The sequence below is a fragment of the Emydura macquarii genome, unplaced genomic scaffold (assembly GCF_026122565.2).
Source record: "Emydura macquarii macquarii isolate MOO-44397 ecotype Brisbane River unplaced genomic scaffold, CSIRO-AGI_Emac_v2 contig_320, whole genome shotgun sequence".
Lineage (NCBI taxonomy): Eukaryota > Metazoa > Chordata > Testudines > Chelidae > Emydura > Emydura macquarii.
In genome coordinates this window covers 5834904-5857958 of record NW_027130457.1, presented here as the reverse complement: position 1 = coordinate 5857958, position 23055 = coordinate 5834904, and the positions used below count along the sequence as shown (strand labels likewise).

At 42.7% G+C, this 23055-nt stretch overlaps 1 protein-coding gene across 1 annotated transcript in view; it reads right to left on the bottom strand.

Annotated features, from left to right (window-relative positions):
- MYO10 (myosin X) overlaps window positions 1-23055 on the bottom strand; it is a 235838-nt gene that overhangs the window by 167218 nt on the left and 45565 nt on the right. Inside the window, exon 2 of the mRNA XM_067569804.1 lies at window positions 18320-18418. Coding sequence (XP_067425905.1) covers window positions 18320-18418 — 99 coding nt within the window. The remainder of the gene's footprint in view (window positions 1-18319; window positions 18419-23055) is intronic.

The following is a 23055-nucleotide window of genomic DNA, read 5'->3' as shown; positions in this document are numbered from 1 at the left end:
TTAACTTTTGTTATGGTATTTCCTAACTTTTGATTGCTTGACTTTGCAACCTTAATAATGTGCTTTTAATGCAGGTATTTTATGTACAATATAGTTAACTAAGTCAGCTTCGATACAGTATGTCTGTTTAGCTATCTCAGACCCAATCTGTGTGCAATGAAGTGTGACTTTTATTCTAAAAATGGAGGGGGGAGGGGGGAGTGACCTATTTGTCCAAAGTATTTTTCTGTGTTTTGAATAAGTTAAACCAAACATGCAAAAGTACTTCATAGCTCTTTTGAAGCTAGTTAAAATATCCATATCAAAATAACTTCACTGTCACTTTGCAAGAGCGCTTTGGGGGAAAACATTGCACAGATATGCCTCTCATTCATGATCTAATTTAATATTCTTAATTAAATAATAAAAGGTCACTTTAGAAATTTCCCAAAACACTTGTATTTGGAGCTCACCTTTACATATGAAAAGCATATGTTCTCTCTCGCTTAAATATTTCCTACTAAAGTTACTGCAGTTAGCAAACTCCATTCTAAACATCTATATCCATAAGTTAAAAGCAAAATTTAAAACTAAAAAAATTATCTGATATTCTCTTTCCAAAATCTATCAGTTTTTTTTAAAGAAAAAAAATCTGAACTTTAATCCATAATGAATATTAATGTCTTTGTGTGTCCTGATGGGGAAAGTTTAAAAAAAAACACAAAATAAGCTAATTTGTCTAGAAAAGGAGTTGCTGATCCCATGTGGTGTCCACTTTTCTTTACTTCTTTTGAAACACTATAAAGTAAATTCAGTTCTTGGAAAACATTCTGATTGCCTGATTTGTGGAAATCAAAGCCATTTTTTAATCCACAAACCCGGCACAGAGCAGGTGCCAGCACTGCAAACTTCCCAACATGGCCTGGCTGTTAAAACTGACAACTATCATGCCAAATAATACCAGTCATGACCATGGGTTTTTGTTTGTTTTTTACTATCTGGATAGCTGTTCACTAAGAACTAAACTGAGATCACCAACTCAATTCACACAGGTCCCTGAACAGTTGTCAGATGATTTACAGCTTTTTTTTTTTTTTAAAGCTACCCACTTGGCTGGATTTGAACAAGTGACCTTCAGGCTTTGGGGCGGGACGGGGGAAGCAGCAACTTCACACTTCAGCTTTAGAAAATTTGAGTGAAGACCTTTAATGTTATTGAGTTTGGGTCTTTTTTGATGATGCTACATTGAGAAACCATGTACAAAATTAAATGCAACAGCACAAAAACAGAGGAACTAGATATGGCTCATTCTGACACTAATGAACGGTGACTCTCAGTATAAATTACATGTTACCGGAATAAGTGTCTCTTAGTTTCTTGTACTTGCTATCAGATTCTTGTCAACAGTCAATTACTGGAGACCCAAGCCTGAGTGTTAAAGGGATTGTTGATCTCTCTTTTTCAGAGGATAGCTGCTACTCCTTATGTGATTACAGGTGATTAAGTTCCTGCCACACAGCTTGTTTGCTTAGCTTCAGCCTATCCATTTCTTGTAGGTGTCTTCCCCAGTCATGTTTCACACATAGCAGTGGTATTCCTTTTTCAGATGGTTTTCCATCACATATAAATCCTTATAAAAAAGAATGTACAACAGCAGAACTGCATTCTACAGCCGTGGCTCAAAACGTTGGCGCTTACAACAGCCATCATACAATGTTTGATACAAATTATTCTGGGAGGGGGACATTTTTTTTAAATCTATTTGAAAAGCTGATGCAATTAAATGACCTCAAGTAGAAAGAGTTCTTTAATTTAGTTTCCTTACACATTTCTCTTTAAAAGCTTTGGGCCATACCTGCAAACTCCTACACATATAAGGAGTCCTTACTCAAACAAGTAGCCCCACTGTCTCCCTGCAAGTAGAATTTTGCAGGATTGAGACAATGGAGATCCTTACGTTTTTACTCAGTTCTTACTCAGTCAAACTCCGATACGTGCCAACAGGAGTTTTGATTAGAGTAAGAACCTCAGAATTTGGCCCATCATTACTTTATCTAAACTGAACGGTCTAACACTTCAGCTGAGCAATATGAAGCATCTCCCTATTGCAAACTGACACAGTAATGTATATTTTGTTTAACCCAAATGGTATGTTCATAAGGCACTGGTAACACTGAAAACTCAGTTCCACATCCAAAGGAGTTTGGTAACAGTGCTAAATAATTGAACTGACAAGCTTACTCATCATGACACTCGATATTTACGCACAAAATAGCCTGCATTCCTTGCCATTTTTTGTGAACAGCTGAAATGTGTTCTAACCCGTACAAAAGAAATTAAAATGGCAATCTGCATACATCTGCTTTAATCTTAAAACAAAAGCAGTTTTGCTCTCTTTAGAGCAAGCATAATAAAAGCACAGATGGTTTAGATTTTCTTTAAAGAAAGCAACTGAAAAGACTGACATCTTAACTGTTTACATAGCCAAGAAAGATCATAGTGAGCATAGCAGGTCAAGAATTTCTAGAAGACAAAAAAGACCCCTATGTAGGCGTCTCAGAAATTAACTGCTCTCACTGACATCTCAGAGACTAAAAACACCACTTTCTGCATTGCACTGCGGTGAGAGGAAAGCTTTAATTCATATTGCACTAAAACATTCATTTTTTCAAAAATGATAGCTACACTAATACCAACAGAATGAATTTCAGCGGTTACAATAAGTAGTGCCTAATAATGCTCGGTAAGCAAGAACATAATCCTTGAAGTAACAAAAGAAAAAATGTGTTTTTTTTGTTGTTTTTTTAAGGACTGCTCATGTGCTTTATAAATGTTTGGCTTAACCTCTTTCAAACCCTCCTATTTTTGGCCATTTAGGGTCAAATACTGGGTGGCTACACTGTTGCAACTAGAGAGCAAAATGGCAATTCCAGTGGCTCCAATGGAGCAGCATAGGTGTAACAGAGCATAATCTGTTTTACAATCTTTTGTTTAATTTAAGATTTATTTTAAACACTATTTCCCAGATGCTCTAATCCTGCAACTAACCAAGGATAGTAGTTTTGGTGAATGGAAAGGGGGCAAATACCAAGAAACTGTGCCTTTGGAAAAGAAAAGGTAGTGCATGCCTCAGCAGATGATATTTTACAATAAATGCCCACCAGGATATGAAGGAATAAGCACATAGTAGGGGGAGCAAATTAAAAAAAAATACTGCTGCTTTTTAGTAGGAATGTCTGTACCCAGTCTTTGATATGAACAAACACAGCAAGGCTCTTTTTCCTGAATCCTAGGTTGGTCTTGAGCAAGGAAAAAGCTCTGTGAATTAAATTAGCCCCGAACAAGCTTTCAAAGACTTAATATGGGTGTGTAAAAATACCACACTTGGTGCAAAGCAAGTGAAAGAGCAAGTAGTTTGGCCTTTCAGAGCGACAATGGACAGCTGCTGTATCAGCTCAACTGCAAACAAAGGAATCACATTTTTCTTTAAAGCAATGGCTATGCTCAATGTTTTGATTTTTCTTTTTAGCATTTATATACAACAGACTCTCCAGCACACACACTAAAGGGCCTGTTCCAAATTACTGTATTTTGCAAATTAGCAAGTAATTAAACAAATGAAGTATTCAAACGGCAAGGATAACTTATCAGAAAATACGCTTTGTTCATTCCGCAAGTGTGATTTAGTTTGAATTAGTATGTCAGATAGCGTTCTGAAGTATATATTTGTAACAGTCAGGAAATCCTTGGTAACACAAGACCTCATGACAGCATTCTATTAAATCTTCGTACAGATGTGGGGAGACAGGCTTTTTTATGTTTCAGTTATAGGGTGTGCGAACTAGTGAGGTGCTAAAGGGATCCCAGAATCCTTTGCAACAGTTCACAACATGCTTGATAGGCAGCACTGTGAAATTCAGCACAATGGACTCCATGAGGTACTTTTGGCACCTGAGGACTGAGTGAACTGGTTCAAACAAATCTGCCTCCGAAGAGTACCAGAGACAGACTACACAGCCCCCTTCATACCAGCAACTCCTGGTGACCCTGGGGGGTCGTGACTCACAAGCTGAGAAGTGATGACCCAAAAAGCTTATTGCCCACTTGGCATTTATACTCTGTGAAGCTGTTTATAGAACAATATAATATCTGGTCAAAAAACTGGCCAATCACTTGCTGACTGTGGGCAACACATGCTCTAACCTATTGTTATACAAGTATACATCATCTCCAGAAGCCACACAGTTAACATCTGTCATTAGCTCTGTTTACAAGGGTGCCAACAGATGCTTGGAGCAAAAGACACTGAACTATGACATATCACATAAAGATGTATACATTACTCAACACAAGATAAACCTAGGGTACTAAAAAGACTATCTGAGTTTTGGTGCTTTCCCTACCTCTACCCCTGATATCGCCCTATCTTCTGGAAAACCAAGGTCCCAATAACCACAGCAGTAGGTTTTTCAAGTATATTCAAGAATCATTACCAGAATTATTACAGCAGAGCCCAATATCAACTAACTGAAGAATTAGTCCTAACTTTACAGTGTTTAGATAGATGGAATCCAATATCCTGAAATAAAGCCACTGAATTTGGAATCTACCCCACAGGCAGCGTGTCTGCCATAAAGCTATAGAGAGGTAGGTGTAAGCCAATAGTCCTGCAAATTATTTTGAGTTCTTTTTAATTGAAAGCATCCTGGAAAAATCCTTACAAGTGATAAACAATCACTCAGTCTTTATGCAAAGTTTAACTCCAAAAATAACTGAGAAAAATCACCTAAGTATCCCTGCATATTTTCTAAGCAAGTTTGTAAATGCAAAGAAAACCATGAGGGAGTGTTAAAAAGAAGATACTTTTGGTGGGCATGTTTCAGTGGTGACACAGGTTCAACACATGAGTTATAATAAAATATGGCTTCGGGATTACTACTGAGCATTTATTTCTATGTAGTACCATAGGAGGCTAGCATTTTACATATATAACGAAGGTATAATCCCTATATCCAGAAGGATTCAGAATCTAGGGATGAGCCTACAAACTCTTAACATGGACTATAGCATTTATTGATGAGCAGTCCCATTGACTTCAGGATTTTCATTAAATATTATCATTATTATTATTATTTGTATCCCCATAGCACTTAGGAGCCCTAGTCATGGACCAGGACCTCATTGTGCTAGGCACTTTACAAACAGAACAAAAATACAGTCTCTGCCCCAATGGGTTTACAATCTCAGTAAGAGACGAGAAAACAGGGATATGGCAGATAGGAGAGTATAGATTAAAAAAATGAGACAATACGGGTCAGCATGAGGGACAGTGGTCTCTGCCCACAAGCAGCCTAACCACAAGTTTTTTGTAGGTATCAAGGCAAAAAAGAGTTTTGTTCAAATGACTTCAGTGGGTCTACCTACACAGTTGGGTATGCCACACTTCAAGTACAGATGTCAGAATCTGATCCAAAGGGATTATTCATCATAGTAAATACTAAACCCAGTAGCAAAGGTTTGCAAAATAGGGGCCTAAATTATGATGACACGAGGCATAGGAAAGTGTTTACACAAAAATAAGACTGAAGATGCTCGTAACATTGTGGGGGTTTGTTTTAATTAGTTTAAATGTTACTTAGTTGGATGAATGTATATGAACAAACATAAATATTCACTCTTCTGGTATATCATACAGCAACTTCACCGTAGGCACATCACTGCCTTGAACATATTCTTTTAAAAAGTCCAGCTCTAACTTCCCTGAATGAGCTCATCATGAGTAACTTCCCAGCCCCCAGACTGAGGAGGGAAAAAGGAAGGTGTAAAAGCCTGTGGAAAACATACTCGAGTTGTGTTTAACACAGAACATGTGCAGTCTTCCCATTCTTGCTGTGCAAAAATATTCCAGCAGAGCCGCATTAAATTAAACATACAGAAAAAAAAATATCGTTGTTGCAGGCCAAACCATTTACAGGTGCCTCTTATTTGAAGTCGAGGATACTAAGCTCTGTCCTGTTTGCTGACATAATACTGTACCATGAATTACTTCTTTGTAAAGCAAATTCAAAGAAAGTTGTTCTGACTGACAACATCTTTGCTAGGGATATTTACCATCTGTGTTTTTAAAGAACCTATATTTTGGGGATATTATATCTCAGCTGTTTCCATTTAGAATGTATTTTGATTTAAAAGTTTCTCTCGGTCAACTAAAGGAGTATGTAATTAAGCATTCTGCAATTTCAGTGTCACCGACGCTAATCAGTTTGTGGCAATCAGTTTGGCTTATACCCTATGTGCAATTTTCTTCATACCAGAACAAGTTGTGTCAAATCTTGTTAAACTTACAGAAAAGTTCTTCTGGAAGAAAAAGGGAAGGGATGTTACAGAAAATACATGTGTAGGGGGTTGTTCAGAAAGACTGCTAGCTATCCAACTCAAATGCATTATATAACTTCTGCAAACAAGAACAGTAGCCTCAAAATGATCCTAAACAGAGTCCCCAGTATGCTGTTATACAGCTTATACAAGTTTCTGGGCACTTTAATACATGGATCAGCCCTTTGACTTGTAAGCACTGAAAAAGGTTCTTGATTAGGACAGGAAGGATGGTCTTGTGGTTAAAGCAGTAGACTGGAACTCAAGAGATCGGAATTCACCTTTCTCCCACCCTTTGACTTATCTATTCAGATTTAAGCTCTTTGGGGCAGAGACTAAACTCTTACTATGAATATACACAGCTTCTAGCACAATGGGGCCCTGATCTTGGGTAGGGCTTTTAGGCACTGCTGTAGTATAGAATAAAGTAATAACAATAATAGCAATAGAGTGAAATCCATACTGTCTGAAGAAGTGCAAAGGGATAGATAGGAAAGAGTTCAATTTCAACAGCTGTTTGGTCTCTTGTGGCATCTTGACAGACGGAGCCATTCATACTCTTTGAATGGGTGCCTTGCACACACTCAACAAATGGAGCTTTACAGAGACTGCAGTGCTTTTAGGGTTTTACTTCACATTCTGTTGAGTATTTTATAATCTCACACAACTTCATTAAAATGTATAGAATGTGGAGATGAGGAAATGCCTGTTTTATCATTAAATAAATGAAAGCCTTTTAAAAGGAGAAAATATCGTATTTTATCCCCAAAACAGGGCATATGAAGGTATTCCCAAGTACAAAAATTATTTGGTACGTTTAATGCACTCTGTAGAAATATGATGTGAATCCAAGGGAAGAATAAGTCTCATACCTTGTATGTGCAATATGCACACAGACACTCAGATACACTATATAAAACCATACACAAATGTTACACACACCTTCCAAAACATTATGCACAGCCTCAACTACCACACACAAATTAGCATTACACAGGTCAAAACAGAGGAAAGAATCTGATACAAAAACAATCATAGTGACGTTTCTCCCCTTCTGGAAGGCACCCAGATCCCACAGAAGCTTATAAAGAGGATAAAATTTAGAAGTGCCACCCATGACAATTTTTAGACCACTCTAGAAAGGACAGATAAATCTCTGCTTTAAACGACTTTGGAGGTTCATCCATCCATCCATCCATCAGTTGATTTCAATGCAACATGAAAATGCAACACACTCTCTTTTCTTCAATTAATTCAAAGAATTAAGAGAGGATAGAAGGTGATAAAAAGGGAGTCCCCAAAATGGACCTGGAATAAATGAGTGGGCTGATGCACACATGCCAATGCTTGGGACAACCAGGAGTACACAGTCAAGGTATGCTACCAGCTTCTGCTAGTTTCAAACTGTCTCCCTGCATACGCACAAAGTACACAGCAGCAGCAGTGTGATACTACCACAGTATTTCAATTATAACAAATCAGTCTTATTTTAATGACTGGTTTAATGCTATCTAAATTCTTCCTGTTTGAAAAATAATAGTGGTGCACTGCAGTTTCCATGGGGGAATCCATCACCTGATGTGTAATCTGCTGTCATCTTAATGTCGTATCAAACCCTGCGCAAGAGTGTTTGCATTCAGCAGCATTCATTTCAATTAATATTCGTTCAAAGAACAATTAAGTGCCATAATGATAGATCCTTCTAAAAAAATAAGTTTCCAGAGCTTAGAATAATATGGAAAGAAAGAAGAACAAAGTAAAACACCATCTTCTGCTTAGCTATGGCAAATTGCCCATTAGTAATATAAAATGACAATGATCTCAAGTCCAAACAGAAAAAGATTCCCATGTTGAGCATGCTAAAGTTGTTAAGATAACAAAAGAACAAACAAGGGTGCAAGAGCAAATCCAGGAAACATGCCTTCCTAGTGTTTCCTTGATTACATCTTGACATTCCATTCAAATGACTGAATGTACAGCTGAAAACTGCCAGTGTGGCAATACCTGCAAGTTCTGGCAGTAGATATGGGGTCAAACAAGATTAATAACGTAGTTCTGTGTTCAGTGAAGATCTTGACAGTTTCATAATCAATTTGCTGCTGGACATAAGTACCATGCTTGGAATTTTCAAAAGAGCCCAAGAATTTGTTATCAAACTCATAAAATTTCAATGGCACTTAGGCTCTATTGAAAATCTCAACCCTAGACCTGTGTGACATTCCCATGCAGCAGTAGTCCTTTAAAGTTCTTGCATCCCATTGGATTGTGAGCACTTCAAAGGTGATTGCCAGGTATTGTGGCAGGCAGCACTGTTTTAAACATGTATTTGGTACATTACACAGAACACAAGTGTTTAACACATCAAGGATACAATTTCAAATAGGTAGAAGAGAATTTAGATATGTAACATCATTAATGTCAAGTGGTGTGGTGCAGCTAAACCCCAAAGCACTCTTCTGAAAACATTCTTCTAGAAGAACTAGGATTACTCAGTGTAGCAAATTGCTTTGTCCCACTAAAACTATGCTAGCCAATCAAGTTATAGGCTGCATTATTTATTTTAAATGCTACTTAATGGTTCCACAGGTTGTTGTCAACATCTTATGTTCCACTGCACTGTAAATAATAGTGTCTGTTAAAACAACAGTTAAAACACTGAAGATGCCATTTACTATCAAGTAAGAGGTTCCCTCAGGAAAAAGAATCATTCAGATTTTACAAAGATAATAGTATGAACCTGCTTCAACTCCTGTGCAGTTCAGCCTTTCAGTATTTACATGCCAAAAAGACAGCACCACTACATTTCAGGTATTAGATGTACACAAGAGCTGTTCAGACCACATAACTACTGTGCACATATTTCATTGGGGGGCCAAAGTCAGCCACCTAATTCCCTTTTTAGGACAACTAATTAAAACTGACCTGATTTTCAGAGGTGCCAATCATCAACAGCTACCCTTACCTTCAATTGGAACTGGGGGTGCTCTGTTACATGGCTATCTTTAGGTATCCAAGATTGAAAATTTGGACTATTATTTTTAGGAGCTGGGTAGGGCTTGTGATTAAACCGGATGGCTAGTACCAGACTTGGCCTGGATTTTATTTTAAAAATAAAAAGACAGTTACTAACCTTCTGTAACTGTTGTTCTTCAAGATGTGTTGCTCATGTCCATTCCAAACTAGGTGTGTGTGCACCCCGTGCATGGTTCACCAGAAAGCAGTTTCCTAGAGTACCCATAGGGTCGGCTGTGGAGCCCCCTGGAGTTGCGCCTCCATGGCACTCTATGTAGGGCACTGCCGACCCTTCCCACCTCAGTTCCTTCTTGCTGGACAATTCCAACGGTGGAGTAGGCGCGGGGGGTGGGGGGAAAGGGGAGGGAGACGGGAAGCGGGGAGGGAAGGGTGTGGAATGGACATGAGCAGCACATCTCGAAGAACAACAGTTACAGAAGGTTAGTAACCATCTTTTCTTCTTCGACTGCTTGCTCATGTCGATTCCAAACTAAGTGATTCCCAAGCCATACCATAGGAGGAGGGGTCGGAACTCAGACTCCCACAGACTGCAGGACTGCTCTCCCAAAAGCTGCATCATCCCTAGCCTGCTGGGTAATAGCATAATGCGTCGTGAAGGTGTGGATTGATGTCCATGTTGCCGCTCTGCAAATATCCTGGATTGACACCTGCATCAGAAAAGCTGCAGAGGATGCCTCCGCTCTCTTGGAATGGGCCGTTAACGCGGGTGTGGGTACTTTCAGGAGGTCGTACCATGCCTTGATACATGACGTGATCCAAGATGAGATGCATTGAGACGACACTGGCTCCGCTTTCATCCTGTCGGCCACTGCCAAAAACAGTTGAGACGTTTCCCTGAAGGGTCTGGTCCTTTCAAAGTAGAACGCTAAGGCCCTTCTGACATCAAGGGTGTGTAGCCTATGCTCTGTACCATTGGCGTGTGGCTTCGGGAAAAAGACTGGGAGGAAAACATCCTGATTTGAGTGAAAAGACGAGACCACCTTTGGGAGGAAATCCGGATGGGGGAGAAACTGGACTTTGTCCTTAAAGAAAACCATGCATGGCGGCTCCGAAGTCAGCGCTCTGAGTTCAGACACCCTCCTGGCAGAAGTTAGGGATACCAGAAAAGCCACCTTCCAGGATAAATAGAGGAGTGAGCAAGATGCCAGAGGCTCAAATGGAGGCTCCGTTAACCTTGAGAGGATGACGTTCAGGTCTCACTCAGCCACTGGGGAACATGTGGGCGGGAACAGCCTGTCCAATCCCTTCAGGAACCGCTTAACCATGGGGTTAGCAAAAACTGAGCTGCCTGCGTCCCCCGAATGGAAGGCCGAAATAGTCACCAGGTGGACTTTAACCAATGATCCCAATAAGCCTTGCTGCTTCAGGTGAAGCAAATAGTCCAATATCATCGGGATCGGCGCACTCAAAGGTGAGATGCCCTTCATTGCTGCACATTGGAAAACCGTCTCTACTTCGTCAAGTAGGTAGCCCTAGTAGAGGGTTTCCTACTACTAAGGAGGACCTCCCTAACCTGGCCTGAACACCCCAGTTCCCTGGGGTTCAACCACGAAGGTTCTACGCCGTGAGGTACAGCACTTTGAGGTTGGGATGCCGCAGTGTGCCCCGGTCCTGAGTAAGCAGATCTGGGAGAAGAGGTAGAGTGATCCGTGTTTCAACTGAAAGATCGAGCAGTGTTGTAAACCAATGCTGCCGGGGCCAAGCCAGGGCTATCAGAATAACCACGGCCTTGTCCTGCCACATCTTCATCAGCACCCTGTGGATAAGCAGAGTCAGCAGAAAAGTGTAGAACAAATGGTCCGTCCAGGGGATGAGAAATGCGTCCACAATGGATCTGGGGCTGTGCCTCTGAAAGGAGCAGAACCTCCTGCACTTTCTGTTGAGTTCTGAGGCAAACAGGTCTATCTGGGAAACGCCCCACCTCTGGAAGACATCGGCCAACACATCTGGGCAAACTGACCACTTATGGGTGAGGAAAGACCCACTGAAGCTGAGCGCCAACACGTTCTGGTGCCCTGGGAAGTATGATGCCTCTAGGTGAATCGACCAAGTGATGCAGAATTCCCACAGACTAGGGGCTTCCTGGCACAGGGGAGAGGAGTGAGCTCCACCCTGTTTGTTTATATAAAACATCGCTGTCATGTTGTCCATCAGAACCGACACCACCTTACCCTGTAGGTCATCCTGAAAGGCGTGGCATGTCCAACGCACTGCTCTTAGGCTCACGTTGATGTGTGACAGCAGGTCTGCCTGCGTCTACAGGCCCTGCGTCCTGAGGTCGCCTAGATGGGCACCCCATCCCAAGTCTGAGGCATCCATCATCAGACACACGGATAGCTGAGGTGACCGGAAGGGAAGACTGGCACATACCCGTTGAGGCTCGCACCACCAACTCAGGGAATTTAGAACCTCAGGGGATAGACACACCACTTTGTCCACTGTGTCATGTGCTGGGTGATACGCCATTGCTAACCAGGACTGTAGAGGTCTCAGCCTCATGTGCTGGACCATATAAGTGCATGCTACCATGTGCCCCAGCAGTTTCGTGCTGTGGTGAGGGGGGGATGTCTCTCCAGGCCTCTTATCATATCCCTGATGGCCAAGAACTGAGCTTGAGGAAGGGATACCCTTACCTGCCCTGAGTCTAACACAGCCCCTAATAAATTTTATTCTCTGCATGGGGACCAGCGTCAATTTTTGCTTGTTTATCATGAGAACGAGCCTGTTGAGAGTGGTTCTTAACATTTGTAGGTGCATCTCCACCTGGGCTCTGGTGCATCCCTTGACCAGCCAATCATCCAGGTAAGGAAACACCTGAATCCTTTGCCTCCTCAGAAAAGCAACGACTACCACAAGACATTTTGTGAACACTCAGGACGCCACTGACAAACCAAAGGGCAGTACCACGAACTGTAGGTGCATCTTGCCTACCACGAAGTGAAGAAACCTTCTGTGCCTTGGGACAATGGCCACATGAAAGTACGCATCCTTCAAGTTGAGGGCTGCATACCAGTCTTCCAGATACCGGGAGGGAATGATGAAGGCCAAGGAAACTATGCAGAACTGTATTTTGCTCAAAAACCTATTTAGCTTTCGCAGGTCTAAAATGGGGCGAAGCCCCCCTTTGGCTTTCAGAATTAGGAAGTAATGGAAGTAAAACCCCTTCCTTCTCAGGTCGAGGCACCTCTTCCACTGCCCCCAACCCCAGAAGTGATTGCACTTCCTGAAGAAGCAGTTGCTTGTAAGAGGGGTCCCTGAAGAGGGATGGGGATTGGCATGGGGGGGGTGGGAAGGAGGCATGGTGGAAAACTGGAATGAGTATCCCAATTTTACCATGCGCAGAACCTATTGGTCCGATGTAACCTGGAACATGTATGGTAAAATTGGAATAAACGGTTGTAAAACAAGGGATGGGTTAGATCTCCATCTAAGGCTGGGGTGCCATCCTCAGGCGCACCCTCAAAAGTTCTTTGGCCCCCAAGATTTCTGTGACTGGCCTTGGTTCTGGCTGGAGGTGTGATGGTTATTCCTCCTGCCATTTTGACCACGTCTGCACTGGTTAGAGTCCTGTCCCAGTTGGTAGAAACGGGGCGTCGGTTTTGGTTTGAAGGGCTTTCTTTGAGGCACCGGTGTGTGCAGGCCCAAAGACTTTAGAATGGCCCTCAAGTCCTTTAGGCTCTGCAACTTAAGAGTCCGTCTGGGACAAGAATAACTCTGGGCCTTCAAATGGGAAGTCATGAATGGTCGTTTGAACCTCCTGAGGGAGGCCCAAAGCCAGCAGCCACAAGCTTCTCTTCAAGCCACCCCTGACAACATGGCGCGAATTGCTGCATTCGCCTCATCCAAGGCTGACTGGAGCAGAGTCCTGGATACCACCTTGCCCTCTCTAATCATGGCCATGAATTTGGACTTGGACTCTTTTAGCACAGAATCCTTGAATTTGTCCATTGACACCCAGAAGTTGTAGACATACCTACTTAGGATCGCTTGTTGATTCGTGATCCTAAGCTGGAGCCCTCCGGTGAAATACACCTTCCATCCGAAGAGCTCCAACTTTTTGGCATCTCTGGCCTTCAGCATGAGCCCCTGCTGACCTTGCCACTCTTTTTCATTAGCAGCAGCTACCACCAACGACCCTGGAGTGGGGTGGGTGCAAAAAAGTTCATGCCCCTTGGATGGCAGAAAATACTTCCTTCTCCATCCTTTTAGCAGTAGGGGGTAGAGAGGCCAGGGTCTGCCATAAAATTTTTGTGGTCTCCCTGATGGTCTTGATCAGTGGCAGAGCAACCCTGGAATATGTCCTCCATGACCTCCTCAACCTGAAGGACCATATTTTGAGCTACCCTGCACAGCAGTTTCTGGTGTGTCCTGCTGTCATCTGGGATGGCCACCAGGGTAGTTCCCACTACCACTTCATCCAGGGACGAGGAGGAAGATTCCCTCACAGGCCCTGGGATCTCCTACCCCTCGGCACCAGCCGGGTTGCGCAGTGCCGTTTCACCTTCCCTGGTGCTGGGTTCCTGGGGTTCATCCAGCTCAGTGCCCAGGTCCAAGGCATCTCTGGCGTCTGGCACAGCACTCGTGGAATGAGGGGGCCAAGGTCTGGATCCTAAGGCCAAAGAGTATGACCTGCCCAAGTGGGACTCTTGTGCCTGGTGGTATGCCCAGGGAGTCCAAAAAAGGCCACTGTGTTGGCATCTGCCATTGGGGGGGCCACTGCACCGAGGGAGGCAGCAGCTCCTCTGGTCTCTGTCTGCTCCGGCACCGGCTTCTCCTGGATACTACTGACTCCACTTCAGAGTCCGAGGAAAATCTTTTGCTGTGTGGAGACCACGGCAGCGTGGTGTCGGACGGTGTTGGGGATCGGGGTCTGGCCATGAGCACTGATTTGCCCCTTGATGGCACTGAGCCCTTCTTCGGTGCCGGGGCTTGCATGCACTCTTGCCTAGGGTGGGCTGGAAGGACTGTCTCCTCGATCAGCTCCTTCACCGCCTCTAAAGTTTCGGGATTGGAGAGGAGCTGTAAAGCTTCATCCAATATCTCCCTTGTCGGAGACGCCACCAGCACCGGACTTGATGAACCCCTTCTTGGGGCTGGAGTCAACTGTGCCGCACCTTGAAGGTCCAGGCTCAAGCGGCCCGGCACGAGTCTCACTCTGCCCACTTCCTTTCCCGATGATCTTGATGTCGGTGAACACCCTCTCTCTGACCTCTTCTTCCTATGTGGCACCGGGAAATGGGAGCTATGCTGCTGAGTCCCCCGGGCTGTGGTCTTTGGTGCTGGGGAGGTGTGTCGGTGCTGTGGTTCCTTAACAGAGTCCTTCAACTGTGGCCCTTCCTTTACCAATGCCGGAGCACTCTGTACTGAGGCCGATTTGTGGGCTTGCTCCCCAGAAGTTTCCGACAGGCAAAGAGCTTCCTCCATCATTAGAAATTTGAGCCGTTGGCTCCTCTCTTTCTGGGTCCTTGGATGGAAGCTTTGACAGATCTTGCACCGCTCCCGCAAGTACGACTCTCCTAAACACTTCAGGCAGGAGGAGTGCGGGTTGTTCCTGAGCAAAGGCTTCTTGCAGGACCCACATGACTTGAAGCTAGGCATGCCCCACTCGCAGTACGGGGTGGGCAGAACTAAACTACCCGCTAATCGGGAACTCTCTCCTAACTACACTAAAACTTAACTACTTAACTATTTACAGGTACTTAACGAAAAGTGATAAGAAGGGGAAATCACTTGCTAATCAAGAGAAACCGGTTGTTCCAGGGACCATCATGAGCAGTAAGAAGGAACTGAGGAGGGAAGGGTCGGCAGGGCCCCATGTAGAAATCCATGGAGGCACAACTCCGGGAAGCTCCACAGCCAACCCTACGGGTACTGTAGGGGAAAACTTTCTGGCGGACCGTGCATGCGGCGTGCGCACACCTAGTTTGGAATCGACATGAGCAAGCACTCGAAGAAGAGTATATATTATTATAGCAATGTTGTACGTGACAGTCAGTTTATACTGTAAACACAAATAAAATTACAGGGTTTGAACATGACCTGTCTTTCCATTTTTCAACATTATGAGACATCAGATAAACCACAGAAGGGACTAGATTATCAGTTGGTGTAAACTGACAAACATTACACCAACCGATGATCTAGCCTTAAATTTCAGAAGGGTTGGGAAGTGGTACGGATCAACATTGCAGAAATGAATTGAACAGGAACAGTCAAACAAATAACTTGAAATCTTTCCTGGACAAATTGGAATAAACTGGTGCACTGTTTCTCCCTGCAGGCTGGGTATAACTACATCCAACATCTTAACTGGTACAGAAAAATGGCAAATGAAGGCATAAACATGCTTCAGCTTGACATTTAAAGCTTTAGCGACATTTAACACCCACTTAACAAGTGTCCCAACGTAAACAAGTCAACATATAAAGTGTTCTGTCTTATGATAGAACATGTGCCCGTCCATTTATATTGAGACACATTTTTGATTTTATTATTACTTTTTAATATCACGCTACGGCATAGATGTTTTTTGATGGATTCGGACTATCCTTCAAAAATCTGATTCTCTGTGTTTATCGGCTGTAGGACTGAAGAATATATATATATGGGAGCCAATGATGAAACAGGGTGAGATGAAGCAGGGATACTCAGAATTACTGGATAAGTATCATAAGAGGTCCGGATCACCAGAGTATGGTTGCATATGAGATCAGAGTTTCCAACCAGCATCAATAAGGACTAGATTTTTGTTTCTGTGAAGCCATTTGTTTTCCATTCTGGCCATCTTCAGCTTCTGTTAACGTTCTTCTGAGATGAGATCTTGTATCTGATAGCATTCATTCACAGGCCACACCTATGATTGACTTCCCTGGTACCCTGTGTCTGCATTTGTCTTAAGTTTTATACTCCAGGAGCTGTATCACTCTGTTTTTGACTCATGGTTTCTATGGCCTGATCTTCTTTGCACTGATCGACCATGCTGTACTCCGTGCGGCAAACAGGGGAACCCACCACTGATGATTATTCCCCCTGCTGCGCTCAGTTCAGGTGAGAAGGTGAAACAGCATCGATTTTATTGTTCATTATCTCCCCATGATCCTGTCTCAGAGGGAGCAGGTGGAGCAAAATTAGGCTCAGAGATTGCTCCAAAAATATTTCAAGTGGCTAAGGATCTCCCTGTCCTTAAAGAAGTTCATCTTGTCTTCCTTCCTCCACATGGGCCCCTTCCTGGTCTCTCAAGAAAGGTACTGATCTGAAGCTCAAGGATTGGCTCCCCAGAAGCTCTGCCCCTCTCTGTTGACTGAGATCCCCAGAGGCGTCTGTGTTTCTCCTGGAGTTCTCAGCCTGGGATACAAGTAGGGATCCTGAGGCCTGGGCAGAGAGAGGTGGGTCTAAAGGCCCTGTGACCCTGGCAGCATCTGTGCTTTCTGATGCCCTCCATCCATGATGGGTGGGGAAGCAAAGGGGGAGGCTGACCTCCATAGTCAGAGGTGTGGCTGCTGATGCAGGCAACAGGGACTCAGGTGCAATCTTCCATCTGGTGTGCTGCCCTTCTACCTTCACTACCCTCATAGAGATGGGGATGTGGGGCTGCTTACCTCAGAAGCAGTTTCTTTTCCAGTCCTACCTGGTTCTTTTTCTCCTGGTGGAAAAGTGACTGAGGTGACCCCTTCCAAAAGAGAGGGAGAGACGGGGTGGGGGAGGGGATTAGGAACAGGAAATACAGACCCTTCCTTTTGCCTCTGGCTTTTCTCAGCCTAGCTTGCTCCCTGAAGCCAGCAGGTGCATCAGCCACTGCAAACACCTCAGACGGGGAAGCAGAGCTGAAGGGACAATCTCGCCAAAAGTCGAATGAAGCCCTGAGTCACAGCTGGGAAAGAGACTGAGACATTAGTGAGCTGAACTGTTGGTTTAAAAATTGAAATACAGTTTGGAATCCCCTCCAAAAAGCGCTGCATCAAAGAGACCTGGCTGAGCTGCTTGCCACCGGTGGGCGGGGCGGGGCGGGGCGGGGCGGGGGTGCAGAAAAGTCTGGAGGGAACTGCAGGACGCAAGGCATTCCTCTGCTGCCAGGTCTGGTTCTGCCCCCAAGCAGGCTGAAGCACCCATTTTAGTAGATCTGTGGACCTCGGCATGAAGAAAATAAACTACAGCAATGAGGCTCAACCTGTGTTTCTAGAGCTCCTTGCAGCTATCTGAAGTTTTGCATGCAGATCATGTAGACTGCACGGGTTTCAGTGAGCTCCTCTCATACCGGTAGGTCACACGCAAAGTCAATGAAGTGCTTATCTCAGAAGAGCTCCCACATTGCCTGACATAGGCAAGGTGGTCTGAGCAAATGAACTGGGTCATTGGGATCAATTTCCATCCCTCCAAGCAGCCAGATATATGTCTGATAGTACAGTTGAGTAGGAAAACGGATGAGTAGGAAAAAGAGGAGCAATGCCCCCATTCCTTCTGTATTTCCTGGGGATCAGAAGAGGGAGAGTGTATTAAATGAAGTCACAGAAAGCCAAAATTGTAGTGTCAAGTCCTGATCTTGTTCAAGGAGGTTTGCACTGCAGTGTTACATTAGTCAGTGATGATTCTGCGCTGTGATGCATCAATCTCAGGAAATCACTGCACCTGTTTCAGACAATCTGCAATGCCATAAAATGATCAAGAGGTTCTCCAGGTCTACAAGGCTGAGTACCACTGACCTAAAGAAGACCATCAAAGTTTTAAACAATGTTTCTTCAGCTTTGTCCAACATAGTTACATCAAGCCACCAGCAATACAACAGGAAGATCTATTTTTAAAAAGCAACATTTTATATCTCTAAAGTTAAATTTGATTCATCAGCTGCCTTTAACACTTATAATATTTTTTTAAATGTAGGCTGTCTTCTTTACTTTATAAACAGCGATGGAAAAGATTAGGATTCGCATCTTACCTGACCATAATCTGTCCTGAATACAACAACTCCCTCCGCGCAGGAATGTACAGTGCTTGGATAATGCTGACCATTTTCTCGCAACCAGACCCGTGATCCCTATAACAAAGAAACAAATTCCGAGTTTATAATGTGGTTGTACATTGGAAACATACACAAACTAGTTCAACTGAAATATTTTTCTTGGAAACATTTGCCAAACAAGAGACAAAGCAAAGGTCTGATCCAAACAGGCAAGTAAGAGAACGGAACAAGATCATTGCCCAGTGAACGTTTGACAATTTCTACTCAAACAGTAATCGTGGGAGATTTCGATTACAATGCTCCCTTTTAAATAAGCTTTTTATTGTCAGCAAAACTAGCTGGAGCCAAATCATTGAGTCCTACATTTTATGGGTTAACATACCTGAAGTTACATCAAACTGATTTTTAAGTGTGCAGCCCAATTTAAGGGTTTTCCCAGAGCTGGCAGCCCCACTGTACTTTCATTTTTTCTTCCTTTCCTGAAAGCATTGCTCTACCACACCCTTTAATTCACTGTATTTTAGACATTTCAAAATGTCTCCTTACTTTGGGGAGCTGGGAGAGGAAGGCAGAAGGATGACAAAAATGAGCAAAGATCAGGTCTACACTAGGAAGTTAGGTCGATCCAGCTATATTGCTCAGGGATGTGAAAAATCCCACACCCCTGAGTGACAAATCTAACTACTGACAGACAGCTGCCAGAAGAAAGTTTTCGTTGACCTCGAGAGGCGGTAGATTACCTATACTGATGGGAGCAGCTCTCCCGTTGGGGTAGGCAGTGTCTAACCTGAAGTGCTACAGCGGCGCAGCTGCGCTGCTGTTACATTTCAAGTGTCGACAAGCCCTAAGTGATTGCTAAAGATCTAACCCAAACCTCACTGAAGACTGAGATTCCCACTGATTTCAATGGGCTTTGGATCAGGCCTTAAAGCTCGATTAACAGCCCAACCCTATGGTATGCTGAGCACCTCCTGCAAGGAATTTAGTGCTCGAATATGCTTAGCCCTGGCAGGATCAGACACTCAGAAAAATGATTTGGGAGCATATTCTCTTTTGCTTTTTCAGGGGAGGATGGTAGGTTTATATTCCTCTGTGCGAACAGCCATGTTTCAGGACACTTGAAAGTCATGTGTTTGCATAACATTTAGATCTACCCAACTTTAGTATTGCGGCACAACAGTCATTAATTTTAGGATTTTCTCCCACTGTTAACATTTCCATAAAAGTCAATAAAAAGGTAAGTAAAAAAATCTGTCTATACAAAGTATTCCCATGAAAATTATTTTTCTCCGATATATCAGTGCAATGCTCATTCTGATTCAAGAGCAATGACACAACTTAGAAGAAAACAGGTTTGAAGTTGTCATCAAGCAATATTTCTCATCATTACTACAAATGGGAGCACTCTGAATGCAAAGCACAAAGGCCTTTTTATACTAACTACTGAAGACAAATTATTGCTATAAATACATTCGTCTCCATTAGTAAGAACAAGTTCTGCCAACACAACTACCTCACAAAGCCAGCCTCGCTCTCACATCATGCATACTCACATACACGCTTTTTGTTTCCATACAGTCCCAGACCCTTTGGTCTTGACTGTTGACAGAGTGATATGAAGACAGCAGTAGCTCAAAAGATAAAACTGACACTTGCAGCTGCTTGTCAGCCCAGTCGATTCAGTTATTAGCAGACAGCTGCTGCCTAGGAAGCATGGCTGTTTTCCCAAATTCACTAAGTGGTTTTTTAACATTCATGCTTTTGTTTGCTTTAAATTGCAAGTACGCAGACAGGATAGACACATGCATACGCACACACCTGGATTATGCTAGCCACTGTGCAAGGGCACCAGAAAAGAAGAGCACTAGTTCTCTTTCCCATCTTGTATCTCCAGTACAGGCCAATCATAATTGCAGTCTCTTTACCCACTCTTCTTTCTGGGCCACAAGAAGTCCAAACCACTACAAGGGGAGCAAGAAAGGGAAGGTCCACAGACCATATCCCAGGACCAAGGCTAGCCTGCAAATTGGCCAGGAAGAAAGAAAGGAGCATACTCCCTTAAGGATGGTGCAGTAAACAAATGTCCCCTGCATCCAGTGACGCTCTGGGAGGAATCATGCCTCCCAATACAAACAGATTCCTGAAGTTTTCCCTGTGGCAATATATGATTTAGCATCACCCCAGTGAATGAATTACACAATCTGGCCACATTTATACAAAACTAAGGGTTAACATATATACAGAAAGGGACAGTAAAGTGGTTAGAATCCATATCATGGACTCCTCTGTAACTGATTGCGTTCATCCCTTTGCACATGTCATTATCCCCTCCACTTCAGCTTCTGCCGTCTGTATAGCAAGAATACCACCTAGGTTACAGGAGTGTTGTGAGGCTTAATGTCAGGAAAGTGATTTGAGAACACCGCAATGAAAGAGGCTGTTTGAACACAAAATTGTATGTTACATAAATACAATTGTATGGCCTGATCCACCACTGCATTACTATAGTTTTATGCTAGCGTGACTCTGTTGAAATCAACCCGAGTCACACCCGAGTACCCCTGGAGTAATGCAATGATAAATCAGGACTACAGTCCTCCTTTACAGATTTGTCATTTCCTCTGCCAGGATACTGTTTGACTTAAACACAAATCTACAACAATGCTTGCCAAAACAAATATTTACCCACATTTATACCCTTTTACTTCTGTGTTCAAAGCATTTTCTCATGAAAGGCAGAGGAAAATTTCAGCTTGTAATTTAAATTGCCCATGGAGAGATGGAGAGTATTTCTGGATTACCAGGCAAACTTTGGCGCACACAGCAAGTAATGACTTGGAATCAGATTTAAAGGTGTGAAAAATAAAGATACCCATTCATATACATTCAAAATAATTTACTATGTACAACTGACTTATACACTTTAGGATGCAGCACCTCTGTTGTGTTTATTTGGACAAGTATTTCTCAAAATTTTCTATTCCATGTTATAAACAGAAAAAAAAAATCTTGACACCCGTACACCATTTACATCAAGCCACAAAGAAAGGGCAGGTGTACGCAATCTTCTGAAACCAGTTTGTGATCCCAAGGGTAGATGTCTTGATCCCACAGGTTGAGTACTCATGGTTTAGACCTTATACAATAGCCATGAGATGCAGTGGATAGCGACTCAGAAATCTCACCGGACTGTATTTAGGTAGAAAACAGACACCTCTCTTCCTACCTCAGAAAGAGACTTTTTAAAATAAATCTTATCAAAGGATAAGTTTCATTTAATGTCTTTAGGCACATTTCCACTTGCACTTTTTACTCATAATTGAAATTTTCCTCTTAAGTTTTCATCATCTTTAGAGGAGACTGAGGAACAATGGTCTGGTGTCTGTCAATAACTTTGGCAACTCCATTCAGAAGAACAATTTCAAGACCATGGGTGCGCCCCTTACTTTGAAGAGAGAAAGAAACTAGCAAAGATTGAAGTTTATGAAGATAAAATTGTGAGGGATTTTTGTGCATGTCCATACAAACATTTTCCACTGAAGGAGGGGAAAAAAAAGCAGAAAAACAAACTGCTTTATTCCAAAGGTCCTTTGGACAGGTATGAATAAATGCTGATAACTAGAAACAGTTTGTTTCTGTATTGGTTGCGATATCAGCACGGCATTCAATTGGCCAGCCTCATGTGTTCAAACAACTGACCCATACGAGGACAGGATCTGGTGAACTCACATGCTATTGCTCATTGTTCCAAACTTATTTTTAGAAGGGGGTAAAAAAACTAATAACTGTATTACTGTAAAGCTCCCTAATATGCAATTTGACATACTGCCAGCCTGTTATTCTGTGGTAAAACAAACAGGAAAAATAAAGCCATGAAACATGCATTTGTGTTACAGATACTACTCACTGGACTACAGCCGAACGGTTTTTTATTTCAGTTAAATGAGGTTATAAAAATGTTTTAGAATAGCATTGGCTGAAAAGGGCTATCACAACCATTTCTATAACCAACATTTCCCCAGAGTGCCAAGAAAAAAAAGCGGCCTATTACCAATAAGATTTCATACTTTGTCATTTAGACCACAATCATTTCCAAAATAGCTTTTATTATTGTTTTACCCCTTAGTTTGTAAATTACACATCTGCAGATCACCTTCTTTAAGAGGTCTAGGGCGGTGGTGGTGGGGGTTATCTAGTGTATTTTACCACTGAATATAAATATGGCCCAATACTTTCGCATTTATGTGCTGTCAGGATAAAAATTCCAACTCCTCTTTTCTTTTCTATGGGAAATATATGTTCTACAAATCACAAAATTAGCCGAACACTGTATCTGAATTCACTAACGGGCAGACCAACCTTTGCAAAGCCAGCACAGTTCAAAGCTAACAGTTCAAAGAATAGACAATTGTGAGCATACAGGCTATATGTGGAAAACAACAAGTATGTGACCTAATAAGAGCCTATATTAATGACACAGTTACATTTTAATTACCGTGTAAGCAAAACACAGTTATACATACAACATGTACAATATAGTAATTGTTTTTGGATCCACATCAAATGCCATTCATTCATGTTTACAATCTTAATTCCAGTTTATTTATTGACACTATTTATTATTCAAGCTGCTTTAAATTTAGGCTGGTGATTTATACTTTAGCTATATTCACCAAGTGTTTTTGTTTTCATGCTTGGGAAGGGAAAAGGAG